Here is a 15,497-nt window from a genome sequence, read left to right as displayed (position 1 = left end):
TGGCGGCTGCAGCCAGAGTCCCATGTGACATCATGGAGCAGCAAGACACTGCGGTCCGCAGGTTAACAGAAACCACCTCACACCTGCCTCTATAGGTACAAGTCAAACCACCTCAGAGACAACCACAGCTGCAACTGTGCTCATAAAGAAGAGGACGTTTTTTCACTGACTGAAAACATATAAAGATTGCTTGAAAATAAAAAGGTCACTTTAGGTAAAATTAGGTAAAAGACTTGGTCCCATAGGATGTTTGGTGCTTCTTTTTTAATTCACTTCGCTGACTACAAACTGCATGAAGTGAAACAATACTGGTACTCCCCTTGTTTACATATATAGATATAAATAGCTAGCTGTAGATTTACATAGCTGTAAATATAGATATAATGAAAGCTGTAGATATAGATATAAATATAATTATAGATTTACAGTAGCTGTAGATATGGACATAGCTGTAGAATAGAAATACAGTAACAGTACACTACTGTTGGAAAGTTTATCAGTAAGATTACATTTCTTTTTAGAAATAGCATACTTTAGATTGATCAAATGTGTGTTCCTTTTAACTTACAATTGATCAAAGATATCAAAAATATTTAAACTGATATCAATAAGAATGTTACTTGAGCAGCAAATCAGCATATTATGATTTCTAAAGGATCATGTGACACTGAAGACTGGAGTAATGATGATGAAGTTAGTGTTTTAATGTATTACTGATCAAATAAATGGAGACATGGTCTGAGTCTCAAAACAAAACATAAAAAACCCCCCTGAAAACTAGAGTGTATGTGTATAATATACATACATACATGCATGAATACATATGATAAACTTGTAAATGTTATTACATAAAGTGCAGATTAACCAATTAGAATTAATCAAATTTAATCATATCAACATTTGCTCAGAAAGGCCCAGAATTAAGATAACTGTAAGGCATTTTAGAAAATGAAAACACAATATATATTACAAAAAGTAACATTCGTGCTTTAAATTTTTTTTATTGTGTCATTTACAACTATTTGCACTTATTACCTGTTAACCACTTTTTAAGCATAGACCTGAAAATGAAATGTCCAACTTAGAAATATTAAATACTTTGGAGCACAGTTAAAAAAGTAAAACAAAATTTTTTTTTGAAGAAATGTCCATACATTTTTTTTTTTTGCCAAAACCATTCAGATGAAATAAAAAATACTAAAAAACCAAAATGTGAAATCTTTCTGTCCAAATCGACAGAACAGCACCAGAGGGTTAAAGATGCAGCATGTAATAATGACAGCTAACAATGGGTACTGCGATCCAAATTCAAAATATTGGAGAGTTTCCCCCACCCCCTCCTCCCCAGACTCGACGCTCATGCAGGTTGCCTGGTTGAGGACATGCAACAGGAAGGAGTGCAATTGACAATGGAAAGCGTAAGTTGATCAGCTAATCTATACGTTTGCAATGTTTTTATGGCAGAGGTTTTTACGGTCAGGTAGAATCTGCGATTTCAGACCCAGTTTGTTTGCTGGTTTCAATGGCTACAATACGTTGCGTTTTCCACCAATTGGTAACCCGGGATGTTGAAATACTATTGGGTAAATCAGCAGTGGACGGGATCACACAGACCAAAGTAGAATAACTACTTGCAAAAGACATTTGCATAATGCATAATTATGTTGTACGTCGTCAGCCCGCGAACAACTTGACCAGCCCTCAAACGTCATTTTACTGCTTCTCAAATCTCGGAGAACAAGGCAGGATTTGCACAACGCTCTTGAAAGATGGGTCAGTACCCAGTTTATTTGGACCAGCTTGCTCCTCAGAATCACAACCTGTAAGTATGAATAATTGATGTATATATTTAAGTTTTAAATATGGATATTTTTTCTTACACAAACCCATCGATTCTCTTCAGAAGGCCTTTATTGACCCTCTGTAGCCGTGTTGATTACTTTTATAATGGATGGATGGACTTTTTTTGGGGGGCTTCAAATTTTGGGCTTCCATTTTTAATAGAACTCAGATTGCATTCGTCTGAAAGAAGAATGTCATACACCTAGGATGGCTTGAGGTTGAGTAAATTATGGGATCATTCTCATTTTTGGGTGAACTGTCCCTTTAACAAGTGTAAACCTGTTGTAGGAGACCTCCAACATAAAATTAGGAGCCTTTAGAATAGCATAATAGGGTCACTTTAACATTATGCTCTATCTAGAGATCACCACAAAGAAATACACTCTGTAGTCTACAAGAGCCCTGGTAGGTCACTGTGACAAATCCGCCTGCACCTGTAGCCCAGCAACCAGCCACCTGTGCAGTTGATTAGCTCTTTCCATTCGTATATCTATATAAGGTCACAGCACTCTGGAAGAACGCAGCTGCAGTATTGGAGCGCCTTACTAGCTGTTAATTCCACTGAGAGACACGACAGCAGTGAATGGCTTTATGTACGAACGAATTATCACCTCACCCTTGCAAAACCGCCAAGATAGAAAGTAGCGCAGTCTTCAAAAGAGGAGCAGTGCATCATTAAAGTTTCAAGAGGTCTATAGCAGTCTGAGAAGGTGTGCTGGCTCTTTTCTCTAGGTACTATGTGAGAATGCCCCCAAGCTGATTTGATGCATCGGTCGGCCACGAGCGTACCTCAAACACAACGGGGTGTTAGCTTGCACCAGACACAGCCTGGCACAATGTGCAGGAGTACGCCTGTATTCAATGACGCTTGTATCTCTCCTCTCATCTGCCGTCTCCATTACACCTCTCAAGGGGTGGCTGGAGTATGGGGCAGGGGGGACCTGCTTAACTAAAGTGTCTGCGTGAGACCTGAGAGGATAAGTTGAGAATCTTTTGTGACATTCAAAAACAGCCGGCCTCACGAAGAGAGGCTTGTAGATGCGATCTAATGAAATGAGCTTCATTAGAGAGGTGAGAGACACAATCCATATGGTACGATGGTGTCTGTTATGAAAGTTATAAAAGTATTTTGGCAATCAAGCATTAAGCAAGTGTTACACTGATTTCATCATTACGGTTCCTGGTAAAACGACGCAACAGCCATTTCAGGAAGAGGAGTGTTTCTGGCATGAGTCTGCATGGAGAAAGAAAGACACATGTGATTAGATGACGTAATTTCCGCATCTTTTGTGTCTGCATGCACCACTCACTACTGCAAATTCACTTCATTTCATCCAATAATGAAGAAGTGTATAAAAGAAGTGTCACATTTGTAGGCTACCAGATGATAAGGTAACTGTAGACTGGAGTGGAGTGGAGTGGTGTGGATCCTGTTACGCACTGTGTCACCAATACAAGCAAACCCGCTCCTTTTGTTTCTGACAATAACATAAAGGCATATGGGATAATGAATGCTACGTTAAAACAATCCTGCTAGCTCCAAAATCATGATAGGTATATTAAATAACTTGAGTAGGGCACACGGGGAAGCAGAAATGTGGCAATAGCTCCAAAAAATGGTTTGCCTCAATGTTGACAGAATTCAAAATCAAGTAGAGAATAAAAACAGAATGTTTAATAGAAAAGAACACGGCTGTTTAAAAAAAGGCAAGCCGCAATCACAAATTAAAAAGTGAACAAAAATTCAGAGGCATCAGACAATAAAGTGCAAGGGTGTGTGAAACGTCATAAGACACAAGAAAAGAGAAAGGGGGAAAAAACCTGTTGAAAAACCGCATGGGGATTTCCTGATACGAACAAACATTAGCCGGTAGAAAGGTCTACGCTTCACCGCATCTAATGGGCCTCACAGCGATGTGTTAACTTTCCATCCATAGAAACAAAGTGCAAATGAGCCTTAAAAAGCCTTTGATGAGCACTCACGCTACTGAGCAAAGACTAGCATTTCCCAGAAACCAAAACTGAGACGCTAGGGAGTTGTGATTCTTCAAAATGTGTTTTTCCCAGATCGCTTCAGTCAATTATAGGGTCTATTACACGAAAGAGCATCATCTAGGAAAATCACTCAAGTAATTACAATTACCACTGCCCTGGCGCATCAACAGGTTTTATGAGCTAACATTCAGCAATGTGGCAATCCCTCTTCACATCCACTGCAAATGTAATGATTTTGCAATAAGCCACAGGCATGTACTCAAGGTAATTGGCCCACAATGGTTCTTGCAGATGATCATTTAAAAGGAAATCAGGTAGGTAAAATATATTTGTGTCACAAGTCAGCATACTTTATAGGGTAAACAATTTAGCAATTTGTTAAATCAGGGGTGTCCAAAGTAACGTCCCGTAGCTTGTCTTTTCAAATATATACTATGTGGCCTGCCAAGCATAATTTACAAATCCCGCCGTTACAATGTCAACACAATGTGAAATCAGGTGTAGCAACAGTGAGTGATAAATTGACAATTTGAAAACTGATTCGCGGAACGAAGCAGTGCTACTCGTTTAAACCACGCCGCACAAGGACGGAACATTTATTAGCTCTGCCCTAAATAGAGCGCAGCGCGAGCTCAGAATAAAATGTTTAAATAACCAAGATATTTGTGGTCTGTATGGGAGAACTCTGAACAAACTCGAACGCTTCTCTCTGGCAGTCCCATGATCGAAGTGTTCGAGTTTGTTCAGAGTTCTCCCATACAGACCACAAATATCTTGGTTATTTAAACTAGTTTAAAGGGACAGTTCACCCAAAAATGAAAATTCTGTTATCATTTACTTTGTTCTGCTGAACACAAAAGAAGATATTTAGAAGAATGTTTGTAACAAAGCAGATAGAGCAACCATTGACTACCATAGTAGGGAAAAAATACTATGGTAGTCAATGGTTGCTCTATCTGCTTTGTTACAACATTCTTCTAAATATCTTCAGCAGAACAAATAAATGATACAGGTTTGGAAATACTTGAGGGTGAGTAAATGATGACAGAATTTTCATTTTTGGGTTAACAATCCCTTTAAAGCCAGATGAAACAGTGCTGACATTCTCAATAACAACTTGTAAAACATGAGAAACACTGAGCGATAACAAACCACCAACATTTACCATGGATTTTCTGTATAGTAACACTAACTGTAACCATGGTATTGTAGCAGAAATGTGGGATATATTCATATCGCAATTTATTATATTATTAATGTAGACATGTAGTAATGAAATATAGCCCACACTACAGACAGTTTTGTTATAAGCAAGCAGTGTTTCTTTTTAAGGATCTGTTAAGATCCAAGGTTTGTCAACAAGATAAAATCCGGCTCCTTTAAAAAAAAAAAGTACATTGCTAAAGGAACCACAGAACATAATAGATTAACACTATGTTCTAACTAAGAGCATCATGATAGTGAAAACCCAAACATCATTCCAAACCTGTATGACTTACTTCCTTTTTTGTAACACAAATAAAGACATTTAAAAATGTGTCTCAGTGTTGTTGATTTTTAAACAAAGTCAATGGGATCCAAATGTTCATTTGGACACCCTTGACCATTAAAAAAAAAAAAAAACAATTAGGGTGAAACATTCTTAGAGAGAGTGTCATTAAGGTTTGGAACAACATAGCTGTGAATTAATGATATTTTAATTTTTGGGTGAATTATCCATTTTAAAATGTTCGGATTAGTAGTGCATTTCTTTTAATTTACACAGATGACGCATTATACATGCCTCACAGCAGACATCTCCCACCATGTATTCAGATGGGGAAGACCCCTTCCTTAAGAGTGACGTCACTGCAGCATACAGGGGCAGCACCAAATACCCAGCAACGCAGAGCACAAATATGAATATTTTTGTAACCACCATACTACTCAAATCTGGTGAATAATTAGATAAAATAGGTTAGTCTAGTTAAGTTAAGTTAAGTTAACAGACAGGATGATGTGTGGTGAGTTGTCAGTAGATACTAAACTTTCATACTTTGTCTGTTAAAACAGCTATGCCCGTTCACAAGGAAATCCCAACACACAACTTGACAGACTTTTCACCAGCACAAAACAAGTAGAAAATGTGACTTCAATGCACAGCACTTCCTGACCAATAACAAACCTTGCATATACACATTTTAAACAAATGCAAGATTCGCTTCTGAGAACAAACAGTCTTGCAGACTGAGACTTTGACCACAGAATGGTTGTGGCCAGATTTGTACTGTGTGAAGTGTGTGAAGAACATTTAGCGAGTCAGATGGTGTTACTGAAAAAAAAAGAAGATTTTATTGAAGGGACTTACACTTATCTCAAGGACAAGAAATAAAGTGTAAGATTAAATGGTAGATTTACAGTGCAGGTTGACCGACGTTTCATTCTGAACCTACTACCACTACACTGAAAAAACAGGAAAACACATGTTGTCCAATTTACTTAATCGTATTATTTGTGATCTACGCAACAAATTTGTGTTTCTCTTCTAAACATGATTTCATTGCTTTCGATTAATGTAATTCTCTAAAATGTGCAATCTACTAGATTAAATTATTTGGGGTGAATGTGAACCAATTAAGTACTCGAAAATGATTTTGCTGAAACTGTAGTTCCCAGAATGCTTTGCTTGGGACTTGACGACTAGAGTAAAATTGTTGAAATTAAGTGTTATTTTATGTGTTTTTGGGCAAAATGAGAAAAAGTGGGAGACTTTATATTGTTTATTAGTGTTTAATGTTTAATTATGTTGGAATTATTTTAACCATTTAAATTACACTGGGTTACCATAGTGGAGAAGAGCGGAGCGATTGCTTAGGCTGTGGACTGACTCATCACTTGCCATTAAAGAGCATTTCATTCTTAGCACATATATGATGTGCTATTGCTGGCAAATATAATGATAGCTACTGAGTACTGTATTACAATTCAGTCAAGTGACATCAAAAATATACAAAAATAAACATATGTTTTGATTAAAGAGGCAGGGTCTCAAGCCCCTGTGTGCACCACTGTTGTTAGGGAGCCATATTAAAATCATTGTGAGACTACTCAATTTGGTTACTTAAAAATTATTTAATTCCATTACGTAGAAATTATGTGAACAAATTATGTTTGTTTAACTTAATTGAATCATGTGGAACCGATGTACATGATTAAATCATGTAAATCCAACACACCATTTTTTTCAGTGTAGGAAGGCCATCTGGGGTAATCTGTTTCCTCATACAATTGAATACTGCAGTCAAGCAGGAGTGCCTACCAGTATAATGACTTGGTGACCTCCAGACCTCCAAATCGTTGTTAATATGAATGCCTGACGTCTTTACAGGGAGAGAGTGTGGGTCTGCTCCCAGACAGAAACGTAACACTCATTAGTTGTTTAGGTTATTGTGTAACACATGGTTGTAGGACATCTGCTAGTGTCCAGGTCTGCATCTGTTCTCCTTACTAGATCAAACCAGAACCTCAGGATTTTCTTTTGTTCCACCATCAAGACAGATAAGAGAGATGTCAAAATGCAAACTGATCGTCTTCTCCAATATCAATAAACACACAGTCTACACGGTTTATTCTGAGTGCTTGATGTAACCCTACTCCTAATGCAATTCGGCCTGTCACTCGCAGGCTTATTGTTCAAGCTGGGAGAGGGAAGAATGCATTGCCTGGACTTTCCACCACTTTTGTTCTTCTGCCCTTTGATAGATGCCCTCTGTCTACACCAAAGTGCTTAGTGGAGTTGCGGCATTACAGGGTTGTATCGTGCAGTCAGATTCACTTTTCAAACATCCCTCGGATTGGAGAATCTTGCTCACTAATCACATGCATGTGAAGTGAGCAAGCTTGCTAAATATAGGAACGGCCACAATAGCACAAACACATAGCAATCTTTCCAATGACCAGAGAAGACAAACCGCTAACCAGAGATTCTCAGCTGCCAGAGACACAGCCAGTTCATCCACAGGAATTTAGTGAGATTTACTGACACGAATCTAAACGATAATTGCCATTTAGCACCATCTCTCTGTGCTTTGCTTTGAGTGTCGGGAAAAACAGATCGCCACGGTTATCAAAGTTTGTCCAGAGGGAGAAAACAAAGCCCTGCCTAACTGTTCTGGTCACACTGATTGGGAAATGTTCAAAAAGGCTATAGGGATATTAAATGGAGGAATTTGTATTGGTAATAGGTCACTTCAACAAATGCGTTGATCAGCACACTATCTAATCTAAGACCCTGGCTGAATGCTGAGGTAGGGGTGGGCGATATGGCAAAAATATCATATCACAAATGTATTTTTGGGAAAAATCAAGATTTTGTTTTACTATTTTGCAAGTGACTGAGCAGTACAGCCAAACTAACTTCCCTATTTTAAAAATTTAGCCTTACAAGGTAACAAAATATAAAAGAAAAAAGAATGACAGACCATTTAGGCCAAAGTAGGGGTGAGTGAAGATGAAAATGTCATTATTTTATCTTCGTTTAAAAATATGAACAAAGATGCACATTACAAATACAATATGATGAAATAAACAGTGCATTATTTTTTCACAGTAGTTGTATTTAACAGTAGCATTCAAGTAAGAAATTGAATAAACAAATGTAAAAATAAATCTACATAGACTTCAGTGTATAAATTATAGATATACTGATTATTATAGCTACTAAAGTTACTCAGTGAAGAGCAGGAAGTCATTTTCTCTTTGTTTTTTGTTGTTTGATTAACAACTTCTGTCATTTGCTGTTTCTCCTAAAGCCAGGGACATCAAGCTGCAACATCGGGCCGTTTTTGAGCGTTGGATGACTTTTTTTTTTTTTAAAGCTTTTTGTGCGCGCACGCATTCGGTGTACATGCTCAGAAAAGCGTTTGTCAGAACAGCGTGCAAGTAAAATGTTAAACAGGCAAGGCTTTAAAACGCATGCAAATAATAACCTCTGCTTTAACATGCATGTAAATGTACGTCGCATTGTACAGTATGTTGGGGTGGAAGCACCAGAACTGCAACATAGAATGCATTGTGATTGTAGCATGATACTAGAGTTGGGGTAGCCTACTCGAACTTGGACTCGGACTCGAGTCCAATTTTGAATGAACTCGGACTTGTCACGCACTCGGATGAATTTGTACTCGGACTTGACACGGACTTGGACATTTTGTACTTAGAGTGCAGTTGAGTCATGTGTAACAACAAAACCGGCATAAAACTAAGATAAGAAATTAATTAACGTCTCCCCGCCTGTCATTTTACTGCACCACACCAGCAGGCAGCAGTAGCATCATCTTATGCTTGCAGACAAAACACACATCACACACTGGATCGCAATGCATGGCTAGGACAATGTCTTCAAAGTAAGCGATAATTTGTTTTGCTAATGAAAATCATAAAGAATGTATTTGCAAGAAATCCGGTAAAAAGAAGCACCCTGCGGATTGCAAATTTTGCAAATCAACTCTGCAAATTACTGATGTGTCTGGCACGACTTTCTACCGACATGTTCAAAGAAAACCTAGAGAAATGTAAGTTGCTTATTATAACTTTTAATACCAACTTAAATCCAAATAACTTAGGGCTGGGCAATATGACGATAAATATATATATCAGATTTTTGTGTGCATACACTTAAAGCGGCAGACAGAAATGAGGCTGCCTCATCGTGCATCATCAGTAACAAATTGAATGGTTTACGATTGGACTGTCAAATAAATTCACATAGGCCTACAACATGTCAAAATGCAAGTCTGACGGAGTTTTCATGTAAACACAGTCGTTTATGTCTTAAGTAAATGTAAACAGTTAATCGTCAATATAGCAGTCCAATGACCCTGCTGCCGTAATGTTAAAAGACCGTTTTTCCTGGGGGTTTTTTAAGCTTTGATTGTGTTTCCAGTGTACAATATAACATGTGTTCATGTTTCGCGTGTAAAAAACACCGTATTTTTCACACAATTTACTGATCTGTATACCGCTGTTTTCACTGTCCTAAAACGCCTCGATGATTTCCTTATTCTATGAAGTCCCTCCTTCAGAAATACGTAACGAGGTCTGATTGTGCCAGCGGTTCCCGTGTTGTGATTCGACAGCAGCTTAGCGCACGTTGCCCAGAAAGGTCACCCCTCTTACCATAACAGGGAGATGCATGCGCTCAAAGTACAGCGTCCCTGAAGGCCAATCAAAGGTGATTTGACTCCGGGATGAAAATAACAGCATCTGGACGACATGGCGACAAACAAACTTCAAACGCAACCATGAACGCAACACTTCCTCTTCTCCACGTGGGAGAGCAACAAGACCACGCCCCCTTTTTTGCGTATTCTTGTGGGCGGAGGTTAGTCAACAAACGGTTCTATTGACGTCATTAAAGCAGGGAGTACAGGGATGTAGTCCAGACCGGCCGTTCGCTGTAGGCTTTGAAAGGAAACTTCTGTTAAATAAAATATCTCGCTTGGCATTGAACTTTGAGCTTTATCATTTTACAGGTATTATTTATGCTCTAACAGCAACATTACACACTAACTAAAGTTTGAAAAATGGGATCACGAAGAACAGGACCTTTAATCAAACAACAAAAGACAAAGAGAAAATCAATCACTCACTCACTCACTCACTCACTCACTCACTCACAAGTAAATTTTTTAAGAATCACTGTACATGTAATACAGTTTTACATTTAATTGTTTTATTCAATTTCTATAGTATTTATTCTTACTTGAATAATCCTACTTGAGAAAATATATAATTATCATGAAATAAGATTTTAGTATCGCCCACCCCTTAACATTAGCATTTGGTGATACCAGAGGCATTAAATAATTGAAATTCAATAAAACAGGTTAATTTGTGTTTTTCATGCACTTGTAATAATAAAAGTTATATATGTCCATTCTATTCGTTGAAACAATTTTTGATTGGAAACTAGTTGAGGTTAAAATATTACTAGAAGGTAAAAATTTACAATAACAATTTCTAATCTTTTTTCAATTTAATTACTTTCTGGACTCGGGCGGACTCGACTCGGCCGATAAGAACTCGGACTTGAGTCCAACTCGGTCCCTTTTGGACTCGGACTTGGACTCGGACTTGATTGTTTAAGACTTGGTCTTGACTCGAACTCGAAAAGGTGGACTCGGACCCTAAGATATTTCTTCAAAAGCAGATTGTAGAGACATTTGAATCGTTCACGATCAAATCCCTGTGATATCGCACACCCCTATGCTGAGGCCTGATGTGTGACAGAACGACCGCTTCTCCTTAAATCAGGGATGTCCAAGCCTGCTCCTGGAGACTTACCTTCTTGCAGAGTTTAGCTTCTGACACACCTAAACTAGCTACTCTAGGATTAGGTCTTTAGGATTAGGTGTGTTGGAAAATGTTAAAGTCCATTGTTGAGGTCCATTGTCCTGCAGAGCTTATCTCCAAAAATGGACAGCAGGTGTACGCTACAGAAAGGTGGCTCTCCAGGAGTAGAATTGGATTGAAACATTCCGAGGTTGGGCTTTCTCCCTCTGGCCACATTTTGATAACCTGAAGATCGGCATTTTCAATGGGTATGCAAATTGGATCCTTGCAGGTCCAGGAAGTGAGCAGGTATGGAATCCTGTGTCACCGCCTGGATACTGCATGTTCCTCTCACTTTGAGCCGGCCTTTGGAATGTCAATCCACTTTCCAAGGCCTGGCGCCATACTGTGTTGTCTTCTCTCAGCCCACCACAATTGTCCAAAGCTTTTAATGATGCTTGCAGATCTGGCAACAGAGTGCACACTGGACCTACGTCTCCACAGGTATCAAAAGAGCCATGGCCACCTGCTGTTTCCTCACTTCAAAGGCAACCTTTCTCAACACCGGTGTCACCGGGGTTGTGTACACACCTTGCTGACCCATAGATCCAAACATAAAAGCAATTACATAAGCTGATGACATCAACAAGATGGCCTACAGACACAGCTCAAAGTCTGATAAAAAGAAAACAATCACAAAATGATATGAATGGAGAGGTCAGACAAACAAACTGTGCACAATGTGCACCTTAACAATGACCCATGAACCCTGTTATAGCCAGTGAAAACTCAACCGCTTCTACAGGTGTGTCATAGAGAGTACCTGAGTTACCTGCTGGATCACTGTCTGGTATGTTAACTCTTTTTTTTTTAGAAACGCACAAAAAAGCTCTGCTGTGGTTAGTGAAAATAGCTCAGTTCATTACTGGAACTTGACTTTCAGCTATCAAGGACTGAATGGGAAGGACCACAGCAACATTATGGGTCTCATCTCTTTAGTTTCATACCCCTACCAACTGGAGGAGGCTTGAGGAGTCCAAAACCACTAGACTAAAGAACTGTTTCTACCCACAAGTTGTCAGACTATCCAATAACTGACAAATCAACAAACGGACTGGACTGTCCACCCAATGCAGAAATGCAACCCATACTCCTGACTCTGCTTGTTATTGTTCTACCTCAGTACAATCCTTGCCGCATTACAGTCATTTTATGAGCACTAGAATCTGTATACGTTTACATCTAGCAAAACAAGTGTATCTGACACTGTCTGCACTGTTTAACACTATATTTTAATTTGCATAGCACTGTGGTTACATATTGCTTACTATTTATTGTATATTGCTTGTAATTACAGTTCACTGTTTGGCCTTAGTCCATCATATTCTGTTATTGTTGCTGTGGTTTCAAAGGACAAAGTTTGAAAGGTATTTCATTCTCTTTCTTGCACTTGGCTTATAATAACGAAAGTGATATAAAAAACAAAAACGGACATGACCTGACTTAAACGAGTGCTATATCTGAATTTAATCATGAGAAATACTTGAAGCGCCTCGCTAAGACGTACACAGCCAGTAGATAAGTATCTCCAAAACCCACCACAATGTAACAATTACCTGTGTCTGTGAGAACTAGCATCATAAAACCTCAAAAAAAAGTTGGATGGTTTATTTAATAAAACCTCAAGGCCAACTTGATTATTTAAAAGTTTGAGTCTGCAAACATGGATATCTAGGAGGGAACATGAAAACCATGTTTTGATTCAGAGAAGAAGGTGCTTGACATTACTAAGTAGAGTTTGTATACACAGAAAAGCCACTTGTTATAGTGTTTCAAAAATACAACCATGACTAAAAGTGACACTGTCCCACAGGTTCGACCAACTTTGGATTTCAGTTCACTTTTGTGGGAGGGGTTAACCACTGTTACAAAATGCATAATATATTGGTTAAAAATAGCACTAAAACACTCCTCTGACATGCTCTTCTTGTTTGCAGAGCTAAAATAAGATAACAGGCTGTTCAACATGATGGAACTTAAAAAATAAAATAAAAAACAGGTTCAGGACTAGTTTACTCATCTACAATAGACTATTGCAAAAGTACTCCATTGCAGTGATTGTCATAAGGATGAATACGACAATTATTCAATATGAAAGCATTTACAACTTCATTATTGACAAATCGGCCATAAAGTAGTAGTTCACTGTAAAATAAAAATTGTCCCATGATTTACTCACCCTCAAGCCATCCTAGGTGTATATGACTTTCTTTCCTTTATCCATTATAAAAGTAATCCACACAGCTACGGGGAGTTAATAAAGGCCTTCTGAATGAAATCGATGGGGTTTTATAAGAAAAATAACCATATTTATAACTTTTTTAAAGTAAAATATCTAGTGTCCGCCAGACCGCCTTCCTTATTCATCTTACGAAAAAAGCGTACCTGGTGTGACGTATTTGAGGCATACTGTGAGAGGCGTTACACTTTCTTCGTAAGTTGAATACGTTAGGTGGTCTGGCGGACGCTAGATATTTTACTTTATAAAGATTTAAATATCGATGCTTTTCCTTACAAAACCCCATCGATTTGCTTCAGAAGGCTTTTATTAACCCCCCGGAGCCGTGTGGAGTACTTTTATAATGGAGGATGCACTTTTTTGAGCATCAAACTCAATGGACCCCGTCACTGCCATTATAAAGCTTCACTGTAAACAAAATTCAGGTCTCCAGTTGAAAATTTTCTAGTGACTGATCACATCGACATTTTTCAGTTGGCCAAATTGAATTTCTGTGAATTTGGCCAACTAAAAAATTTAGATGTAATCAGTCACTAGAAAATGTTCAAGTGGAGACCTGATTTTTTTTTTTACAGTGTTGGAAGCATCATATTTATTAATATAGCTCTGATTGTGTTTATCAGAAAGAAGGATGTCCTATACACCTAGGATGTAGCCAATCGAGGGTGAGTAAATCATAGGATAATTTTCATTTTAAATTGAACTACTCCTTTGCTACAATGACTTTCTGTCAAATCATTTAAAAAAAAGTGTTTGTTGTTTGTCTTAAATGTCTGGTTTTGCTTTGTAAAGCACCATATAAAGTAAACATATTATTTTCATGACACAACTGGTCATGTGATCTCAATATAAAGGAGTGACCCGCTCCATGTTATTTCTCAAAAGTGCTGTTCCTTTCTTCAAGTGCGAAACTTTTCTACTTGGCAATGCACAACACAAGTAAAACTTGACATCAGGATAGGGTAGACAGATGCAACCTCAATAACTACCTCAAGAACCAGGAAGCAATGTGAGCCAAGAGGGGGTTTCCATGACCCTAGCATTTATGACATTCGTGTCAATATATTAATAGACAAGAAAAATGAAGATACGAAGATGCACCTACAAAGCAAACATCATTATTTAGGCATATCAAGAACTACCATTCGCAGTTTGAATCACACTCGTGTCATGTAAACCTGCAACCTGGCATGAACACTGTCTAGATGCACCGAAGCGTGTTATTCCAAGACACAAAAAGTGAATCCTACGTTACCTCCAAAGCGCGTATCTCGTGTTGGGTCAGGTCGTTCGATGCGGCGCACTTGGTCCGGAGCCCCTTTAGACTAGAGATGGAGATCTCGATCAAGTTCTGGATGAGTTTGCACTGGTGAAGCGCGTCCATCCCTGCGTTACTGCCATCGCACCCGTCCAAATGCTCCTCATCACTTGCGACCATGTTTCCACCTTTGCCAGAGACACTAGTATCCATTCCTCGGCATTGGCACGGCTTTAGGGGCATGAGCTAGAACTACAGCAAACACTAGTCCAAAGACATGTTTGTAAACGCATGTAGACTAAACGGAGGTGACAGTCCTACTCCAAATGAGTTATGTACTACTTCAGAGAGAACGCATACTCCTCAAACATACTCGGACTGGTTTGACAGCCAGACGGAACGCCTTGTCAGCTTGTTCCGCCTCAAACGTATGTATATCCCATGAAGCCCTGTGAGAAGCGCTCGCATAGGTTTCACCCCTAGTCAGCTGTTAGATGTAGCGTTACATGCTTTGCAGTGTGGGAAATGAAGTTTTGTTTACACGCGCAAAGGACCGTTTATCACTTACGTAATAGATTTTTTTTTACATAAACGATAAGTTGTTGATATTTGCTATATGCTGTAGGCCTACATCGACCATGCGCTTGTTAAAAGCGCTTTATAAGTTAAACATTATTGTCATTAATTATTATTATTATTAAAAGTTGGGCAGAATAGGCTATGTAGCCCTAGTAGGAAGACATAACTTTTATGTAGCCTAGATCAATTGTGCAGATGTTTTTTTTCTTTCCT

The 15,497-nt window shown here is 38.5% G+C and overlaps 1 protein-coding gene across 4 annotated transcripts in view; it reads right to left on the bottom strand.

The window, feature by feature from the left end:
• The window catches only part of ksr1b (kinase suppressor of ras 1b), a 43,720-nt gene extending 28,495 nt beyond the window's left edge, over positions 1 to 15,225 (bottom strand). For all 4 annotated transcript variants that reach the window (XM_079824003.1, XM_079824004.1, XM_079824005.1 and 1 more), the window contains exon 1: positions 14,703 to 15,225. In XM_079824003.1, the coding sequence (XP_079680129.1) occupies positions 14,703 to 14,948 (246 nt within the window). In that variant the 5' untranslated portion in view covers positions 14,949 to 15,225. The remainder of the gene's footprint in view (positions 1 to 14,702) is intronic.
• Positions 15,226 to 15,497: the final 272 nt, after the last annotated feature.

This window comes from Gobio gobio (genome assembly GCF_949357685.1).
Source record: "Gobio gobio genome assembly, chromosome: 8".
NCBI lineage: Eukaryota > Metazoa > Chordata > Actinopteri > Cypriniformes > Gobionidae > Gobio > Gobio gobio.
This window is presented reverse-complemented; position numbering and strand designations above follow the sequence as displayed.